A 9,550-nucleotide genomic window follows, 5' to 3' on the forward strand; every position below is an offset into this window, starting at 1 on the left:
ACGGCAGCACAGCAAGCATTGCAGAGGGTTCAAGGTTATTTAAACAAGTCCTATGTATGCTATGAGTCAACATGTTTACTGTACCGCATTTCTCTGCTTTGGTAAAATTACACTTTGTCATGAGCGTGGGATTACCAGAGGGGCTTGAGTTCATATTGGGTACCTGGGCAACATGCTTACCCGGCTAATTTTCTACCCAAACCTCATGCTCATGGGTCATACGATACACATATTAACAACATGGTCCAGCTAAACAACCCGTACAGAAATGTACAATGCTTAATGTACTTTGCAGCCAAATATGATAGTTAAAATGTAGTTTACATGCTGTTTTATGTGCAATAATTTATATGTAATAATTCACTTAAAGTTCCTTTTTTTATTGTTCTATAATTATTATGCATGCCGTCTTCATGACATCATATTCACTGAATACTTAATATTTGTACTTTAATGTTTATTTTAAAACACCAAATATTTTAAATACCCAAAATTATAAATATAATTATACATATAATAATTATTGTTTTAATTACAACTTTAAACAAGAAGAAAAAAAATACAGTGCACTGTAAAAAATGTTGATTATTGGAATATGTTTTGCAAGAAAATATTGTTTCAGTTTTTCTAATTCAAAATCCAGTGTTACTTGCCATTTCTTTATAATTATTTGTGAATTTTATTAGCAATTTCTGAGTGAAAATTGTTTCATGACCGATATTTTTTCCAAAGTGCATATTCTCACATGCAACTTTGTAATGTAAAATCTTGATGATCATGGACAAACATCCATTTTTCATAACTATCCTGGTATTTTTATTAGACAATATTTTGAAACCACACTACATTTATATTAATTTAATAAAAAAATAAAAAAATAAATAAATAAAAGGTGCAGTGCATGCCTTCCTGACATCAAATTCATTAATTAAATATTAATATTTGTATAGCTTGTCACACTGCAGGAACATTTAGATATACACTTCCTTTTATGCTACTTTTAATCTAAAATTTTAATGCTTATGGACAAATACAGCTTTCCTGATGTACTTATTGTCAATACTGTAAAAATCTCAATTCAAAAAAGCTTTTAGAAGAGTTTCTTTTCAAAGACAAGTTCACTATGAATCAGGTGCTGCACTTGCACATAGCGATGCTTAATGATGATGATATGTGAGATCTCATCAATGAAATTCCACGTTGGCATGTTCTGGAGCTCCATCGCAAATATTGTACAAACAACCGCGATTGCCGATCGCCTTTGGCCACGAGTGCGCACAGGAGATACTGAGCAAATATTTGCGCGTCGTGGCGTCGCGTGGTCTCAGTGTTTACTCAGAGAGAGGAGTTGAGGGCAGCTCAAAGCGAACCGCGTTACCTCCGTTAGGTTTATTTATAAAGCGCGTTTGAGGGCACTTCCTCCGTCTATGTGGGGTCATGCGGTCCTTACCAAAGCGGATCCATAAATGAATGGTGGGCTCGACTTCCACACACGATTCCTGATTGGTCGCCGCGTCCGACCGAGATAAACACAGCCGCGAGTATATATATAGTCGCACTTAAGAGAAACTTCACGATCACTTTTACGCACGCAGTTTTACGCACTCGTCAAGATGAGAGCGCATATCCAGAAAGGTCCTCAGATTCTGGAGCTGTTGAAGAAGAAGTCTATCGGGCTTCAGCACTGCAAGCCCACATCCTCCGTCTGCGTTCTGGACTCGAAGGATGCTGCGGGGAGCGCGCCCTGCGCGCACAGTCTCGACTCCATCCCTGGACCAACCAACTGGCCGCTGTTCGGAAGCCTCATCGAGCTGCTCCGGAAAGGAGGTCTTAAAAGACAACATGAGGCGCTGGTATGAACCTCTTTATTGTTATACATTATGCAAAAAAAATAGAATAAAATAAAATAAATTATATATATATATATATATATATATATATATATATATATATATATATATATATATATAATATATATATATAGATAGATAGATAGATAGATATATATTTAGATAGATAGATAGAGTTTTTATTTAAAACGTAATTATTTTAATGATTTTAAATCAACTTTCCATTTCTATTTATTTTTATTTACTCCAATTAAAAAAAAACTTTATATGAATAATTCTTTTAAAGTTAATTTCATAATTACATTTTGTCTATAAAATACAGTAGTATATAACAGTATGCCTTGATTTCCATTATTATTATTATTATTATTATTATTATTATTATTATTATTATTATTATTATTTTAATTCATGTTGGATTTTCATTTATATTTTTCTTATATATACACTATAAATAAACTTAGTTAACAGTATAAATTAACAAAGTTATTTGAAACATTCATGTATTTATGGTCATTAAAATAAAATATAAATGCGTGATTTTAGGCTTTTTAGTCATGGATTTCAGTCATGTAGGCTTTTCATTTATCATTTTCTTCTTTATATATACACTATAACATAACTTTGATGTGTAGTGAAGCTTACAGATTTTGTTTTTATAATAAATGCATGATTTAATTTAATTTGTTGTGTGCTAATCATTTATATTTTTATTTATATATACACAATAAATTAAGCTTAACTTAAATTAGTAATTTTAGTGAAACATTTTTCTATTTATTTTTGTAAGCTATTATTATCCTAATATAGCTTAAATAAAACATTATTTCATTTAAACGCGACATTCATTCATTCCTGTACATTTCTTCAGTTTTAAGGGTTTTTTTTTCTTTGCTATTGTGTTTTCAACCTCAGATAAATTACCATAAGAAGTTTGGGAAGATCTTCCAGATGAAGCTGGGCTCTTTTGAATCGGTTCACATTGGGGCTCCATGTTTATTGGAGGCTCTTTACAGGAAGGAGGGCAACTATCCTCAGAGACTGGAGATCAAACCATGGAAAGCCTACAGAGACATGCGAGATGAGGCATATGGGCTGCTCATACTGTAAATATTATAGTTCAGTTACAAATGCATGTGATATTTTATTGGTTATTTCGTAATATTCTACAATGTAAATGAATACATTTGCAGGGAAGGAAAGGACTGGCAGCGCGTGCGCAGCGCTTTCCAGCAGAAACTCATGAAACCAACCGAAGTCATGAAACTGGACGGGAAAATCAATGAAGTGAGTTCTGCTTGAGAAACATCAAGTTTAATTCACATATATGCACAGATTGTATGAATGACCGCTTGTTGTCTTTATGAAAAGGTTTCAGCTGATTTGATAAAGAGGATCGGAAGAGCCCAAGTCAACGGGAAGATCAATGATTTGTATTTTGAACTGAACAAGTGGTCCTTTGAAAGTGAGTTTCCATGTCACAGCTGCTACATACTGACTTGCTATAATGAAATGCATTACATTTCTTTCTCTTTTGGTCCTTTAGCTATTTGCTATGTGCTTTATGACAAACGGTTTGGACTCTTGCAAGACAATATCAGCCAGGAGGCCATGGATTTCATCACGTCAGTAAAAACGGTAAATTGACCATCTTTTTGACCCAATTTATAGTTTAAACAGTGAGTAACACACTCTAAAGTGCATAAGCTTTATCTACATCTCTTCTGATGCAATGCAATGCAAAGTGTTTCATAATTCCAAAACAGATCAACATGGTGTTTCCTCACTTTCAGATGATGAGCACCTTTGGGCTGATGATGGTGACGCCCGTGGAGCTCCACAAGACCTTCAATACAAAAACATGGCAAGATCACACAGCAGCCTGGGACCGTATTTTTAGCACAGGTACTAAAGAGCTCCTTAATCAGTTGAAATGTGACCCATAAAGCATTAATTTCCAGTTAGGTGATGACAAGTGAACTTACGGCTATCTGCTCCAACCCACCGTAGCAGATCTGTGCTCACAGCAGGAAAGAAAGAGAGAGAGTAAACCACAGTAGTAAATGCAGTGACCTAAGTGCATGAGAATCCAGCCAAATATTTGTAGTAGCAGGAGCAGAGGGAGGGAGGGAGGAATGTTGATGTGAGACTGAATTACTCACAGTTTGTTGTGCTGCTGTGGCTCCATTAGTGGCAGCTCACTCGCAGCATCTGTCACACATTCACAAACACTTCACTTTCCCTGCAGCTAAACAACAGCAGCACGTGCTGTACCTGACTACAAGTAGGGTGTTCCCCACATAGGCCATTTAGACAAAAGTGGTAATACCTTAACAATTTTTAACTTATTGAATAGAATATTTACACTCATGCACTTGGCAGATGCTTTTATCCAAAGTGTATTCAAGGTATACACACTGAATGCTTTGCAATTGATGCATACCTTTGTTGCACAATAGTAATTCTTTAAAGTGCTTTGCATAAACACACAGATATTAACATAATAGTTAAGGTTAAAAATCACTTGTAATTTAAAATGATAAATGTTTCTTGAGCAGTAAATCATCATAGAATGATTTCTGAAGGATCATGTGACACTGAAGACTGGAGTTATGATGCTTAAATTCAGCTTGAATCACAGAAATAAATAATATTTTTTAATATATTACAATAGAAAACATTTACTTATTACAACATTTTTACCGTCTTTTTAATGAAAAAGTGCAGCATTGGTGAGCATTTGAGACTTCTTTTCAAAAACATAAAATCAACTCCAAAGAATGGTAGTGTGTTTATATAAATATAATGTATTTAAAAAATTATGCATTTGTTGTAAATATATTGAGAGAAAAAAAATGATTTACTGTACTTCTATTTTCACGAAATACCATGCACACACTCAAAATGTCATGTTTTAAAACTTTCAAAACTAGCAAAAATATCACCAACTAATCAAGTAATCCATCATTTCAACAGCAAAACTTTATATTGACAAGAATCTGAAGAGGCACTCAAACGGCAACACAGGAAGCTTTCTCTGCGACATCTACCACCAGAGCCACCTGACCAAGAAGGAGCTGTACGCCGCCACAACCGAACTCCAGATCGGAGGAGTGGAGACGGTACGCCTTTATTCGGCTGCTAAACTATAGAATAAATCAATCTTACACTTATACCTCAAACTATTAGTATTTAGCTTTTTGATACTAGTAAATAATTGTTCTATTTATTACTTTCATGACCCCACACAAACCAACTTGTATTTCAGCGAGCTTGTTTTTGAGTCACACGCGAGTGGGCTAAAAAAACAGTTGATTTAACTCGTCTTTGTTCTGCTCTTATCCAGGCTAAGATTGAACAACACACAGCTTAGCTCAATCAAGCACATAAGTCAGAAGAATGAGGCAGGGCAGGCGTAGTGGGCCTGTACAGTGTGGCCCGACTGACCAAGCAAATTCTTCTTGTTTTCCTCTTGCAGACCGCTAATAGCATGTTGTGGGTTATTTTCAACCTCTCACGTAACCCCTGCGCCCAAGCTAAACTTCTGAAAGAGATCCAGGATGTGGTGCCTGCAGGTGAAACACCGTGTGCCGAGCACATCAAGAACATGCCCTACCTCAAAGCCTGCCTGAAGGAGTCCATGAGGTGGGCAAAATATAGTAGATAGTAGAAAAATTGAAATAGTATTTTTTTTCTTGCTATTTTCTGCCTTCCTTAGATTATTAAAATGCTCTCCACACTAAGAAAAACATGGTTCTTTAAGGATCTGTTTATTGAAAAGTTCTTTGGGGAACCAAAACCAGTTGTTCTTTATTGGCATTGATGGTTCCATGAAGAATCTTTAACACAAATGGAATTTAAAAAAAATAAAGGTTCCAAAAGCATGTTTTGCATCAATGTCATTTAAAGACCATGAGTAGTTCTTAAAAGAACCATTATTTATTTTGTGGAATGGAAAAGTTCCATGGATGTTGAAGGTTTTTCATGGAACCCCTTAATGCCAAAAAAAAGAACCTTGTGGAGAATCTTTCCATTCCAAGAAAGATTCTTTATAGTGGAAAAGGGTTCTTCAGATAATTAAAATGTTCTTCAACACTCTGAAAAATTAAGGTTCCAAAAGTAGGTTTTCACAGCATTGTCATAGAAGAACCATTTTGGGTTCCCCAGAGAACCTTTCATTGAACAACTGAAAATAAATAAATAAATAAATAATAATAATAATAATAATAATAATTACTTAGTCTGAAGAACATTTAAATAATCTAAAGAACCATTTTCTACTATAAAGAACCTTTAGTGGTTCCATGGATGTTATAGGTTCTTTATTGACTCATCAATGCCAGTAAAGAAACTTTATTTTTAAGAGGGCAAAAGTGAAAAATGAGGAAAAATGGTTCTTTTAAGAACTGTTACCTGAAAAGTCTTACACTCTTAAAAATAAAAGTTTTTTTTATTGGAATCAATGTTTCCATGAAGAACTTTTAATGTACCTTTCATGTACCTTTTGGAACCTTCCAAGGGCAAGGTTCTTCAGATTATTGTAATGTTCTTCAAACTAAGAAAAAAATGGTTGTTTTAAGAATTGTTTGATGAAAATTTCAAGGAACTAAAAATCGTTCTTCTATTGCACTGTTGCAAAAAACTCATTTTGGAATCTTTATTTTAAGAGTCGTCCCTTTGCTCTTGTCTCTGCATCAGCTGTAAAAAAGTTCATATGAGATGAATCATTCCTAATAGAATGGCATTAAATTAGGCTGGTCATTCCCAGATCCAGTCAGCTGACATAATAGTCCAGACTGGAATCCGAAAGCGCATGGAAGCATGTTTATGCCTCATATGCTTTCATGTTTCAGGCGACAGTCATGCGTTACAGGAAGACACAGACATTAAAGCAGGATAATGCTGAAGCATGTGCTGGGAATGTTGATGGTGTATTTGTGGGATTATCTAGCCTTGACTTGCATTAGCAGCATAACGTGCCTCATACCTTTCAGCTTACGCGCTCACGCATGCAAAAAATAAGAGGACATTTACAAGAATTCTCAAAAGCGTGAGGTTCATTGTTGTCTTTTTTCCCCCCGCAGAGTTTCACCGTCTGTGCCGTTCACCAGCCGTACCTTAGACAAAGACACCGTTCTGGGCGATTATACTCTGTCCAAAGGAGTGAGTATCTCATTATTAGATCTGCTCACTACTGCCCCCTATATGAACCCTGATTCAAAACCTAGTGAGCAACCTTCTTAAACAGCATCCTAACTGAAATAAGAGTGATTTCAAAAGCTATAAATTATAAGCAAAAAATAGGCTCACTAGATTTTACAAAAGAGACACAAGACTATAACTAGGTTGTGTCTCGTTCGTCACTTATTTATCCCTATCTCTCATGATGTTCCCAGACTGTCCTGATGATCAACACTCAGGCTATTGGTTCAAACGAGGAGTATTTTGACAACGGGAAGCAGTTCAGACCAGAGCGCTGGATTCAGGAGAAAAGCTCCATCAATCCTTTCGCACATGTCCCATTTGGGATCGGAAAGAGGATGTGCATCGGCCGGCGACTCGCTGAGCTACAGATCCAACTCAGTCTCTGCTGGGTACGTTTGCTGGACAATAGAAGCTTAAGCAATTTTTCTAGGTCTTAATATGAGTAGATTGATATCATTTTTCATGCTCTTCATCACAGATACTACGTGACTATGAGATTGTGGCCACAGATCATGAGCCGGTGGAAGCGCTGCATTCAGGAACTCTGGTTCCCAGTCGAGAGCTTCCCGTGGCTTTTGTCCGCCGATGAGGTATGAAAATTACTTCTCATTCAAGGCCATGAGGATATTAGCAAAGGTTTGATGCTCCTGTGTGCATTTTAAGGCTCTTCTCTTGTGTTTTGAAACCCTCTTTTTTTTTCTTTGCAGATACTAACCTGAAAAGATGACTCCATATTAATGGATCCAACACATTGCGAGGCCTTTATACTGCTGCTAAACTATAGAACAAATCAATCTCACACTTATACCTCAAACTATTAGTATTTAGTTTTATGATACTAGTAAATAATTCTTCTATTTATTACTTTATTAAAATGACAGCTTAAATTAAATATTTAAGTGTTTCTTATAATTGCTGCTACCTGCTACAATACTATAGTAAATATATTTTACTGAAATTTTAAAATTATTATGGAGAGATGGTAAATTTTCTATGCACTATTTTTTAGTACTGAAATCATTCCATGTACAGTCTTATGTTAAATCTTTTATCTTTTTTTAATAAAAAAGTGTAGAAATGTTGTACATACATGTTATATAAAAAATAAATGTAATATTCTATTTATGTACTCATAAATAAATATGTATAATATGTTTAATGTATGTCTGTATGAGTGATGAAAAAACAATGAGTGATTGTTGAAAAGAAAATCACTTAGAAATTCAGTTTAGAAATTCACTGGATATTGTTCACCACTTTTTCTTAATAAAACGTTTAAATGTAATGCTGTGGTCTGATATAATTTGAATTCAGTGTGTATGCCACAAAAAACAACTTTGCTTTCACTTATTAAATAAAAAATAAAAATGCTGTGCCATCTGGACATCATAATCATTTCATTCTATAGTGAACCATGGTTTTAATTTATATATATATACTGTATGTATATATATATATATATATATATATATATATATATATATATATATATATATATATATAAAGAAAAATTAAAAAGAAAAATTAAAATATATATATATAAAAAAAATTTATAAAACTGTTCTTTCTGGTCCTCAAATCTGATTGGCTGAGAGGAATGCAATATTCTAGTGATAACAGAACTCACCATTTGTATCACGCCGCTTCCTGTAAAGTAATTGTTTTGACTTCAAATATGCGGTTTATTACTAAAAATCTCATTATGTTATATTTTATGTAACTTCAATGCTGTATATCAGAGTGCTGCATTTGTACTTTTGACTAAATTGAAATCAATACATAATATTTTATATAAATAACAGTGGTATTTAATAATGGTATTATTTAGTACTGAGAAATGGTGCGTTTGTTTGTTCATGATGGTGATATTTGTTACATTGTTTCTCCATTAGATGAGTGAGTAAACAGCTTTAAAGGCTTTTATACTGAAAAAAACTGAAACGCTTTTGTAAACAAGAAAGTTATTTTTACTTTCAAGAACAGCTTGTAAGATGCAGTTAACAAATGTCAGGATAGTACGACAAAGATATCGATTTCTTCAGCGGACATTCAAACTCATGTTTTATATATGAGATTGAGCTGAAGAATTAATTCTGTATCAGATGCAGGTAATCACTCGCTCAGATTATCTCTCTCTCATAATACTCGACTTTTAAATACAGTGATACAATAAACTTTCAATTTAGAAACTCAACGTTCCTTTGTTACTAAAGTTCTAAAGTGATGTTTTCGAATTAGTAAGGGATCTTGAGCTCAGCTGTTAAACTATCAAACTGAGATTTGAATCCATGGCGGAAGGAAGTAGTTCCGCACAAAAAAAGGGTTTTTAAAGAGACTCCATCATTGTCTTATTTTTTTTTCATTTTGTTTTTTTTATAAGATGCATAAGAAATTAAGCAAACACTTTAGAATAGGGAACACATATTTACTATTAACTAAGAGTTTTCCCTCAGTAAACTTCTAATTTGCTACTTATTATTAGTTAGTAAGGTAGT

At 34.1% G+C, this 9,550-nt stretch overlaps 1 protein-coding gene across 1 annotated transcript; it reads left to right on the forward strand.

Moving 5' to 3' along the window:
• The first annotated feature begins 1,425 nt into the window (after positions 1-1,425).
• On the forward strand, positions 1,426-8,340 carry LOC109057669 (1,25-dihydroxyvitamin D(3) 24-hydroxylase, mitochondrial-like). Its single transcript, XM_042759090.1, has 12 exons — positions 1,426-1,853; positions 2,766-2,956; positions 3,044-3,137; positions 3,222-3,315; positions 3,397-3,488; positions 3,644-3,755; positions 4,827-4,972; positions 5,329-5,495; positions 6,935-7,013; positions 7,247-7,444; positions 7,534-7,645; positions 7,763-8,340. The coding sequence occupies exons 1-11, from the start codon at positions 1,614-1,616 to the stop codon at positions 7,642-7,644; spliced, it is 1,524 nt and encodes a 507-aa protein (XP_042615024.1). The 5' UTR covers positions 1,426-1,613; the 3' UTR covers position 7,645; positions 7,763-8,340.
• The last annotated feature ends 1,210 nt before the right edge of the window (positions 8,341-9,550 follow it).

This window comes from Cyprinus carpio, chromosome A6, assembly GCF_018340385.1.
Source record: "Cyprinus carpio isolate SPL01 chromosome A6, ASM1834038v1, whole genome shotgun sequence".
NCBI lineage: Eukaryota > Metazoa > Chordata > Actinopteri > Cypriniformes > Cyprinidae > Cyprinus > Cyprinus carpio.

Bases quoted from the DNA above. Each gene is read 5' to 3' on its own strand.
- LOC109057669 (XM_042759090.1), top strand. From the start codon at position 1,614: ATGAGAGCGCATATCCAGAAAGGTCCTCAGATTCTGGAGCTGTTGAAG. The intron at 2,957-3,043 runs GTAAATATTATA...ATACATTTGCAG, and splicing joins GCATATGGGCTGCTCATACT to GGAAGGAAAGGACTGGCAGC. The intron at 7,445-7,533 runs GTACGTTTGCTG...TCTTCATCACAG, and splicing joins TCCAACTCAGTCTCTGCTGG to ATACTACGTGACTATGAGAT.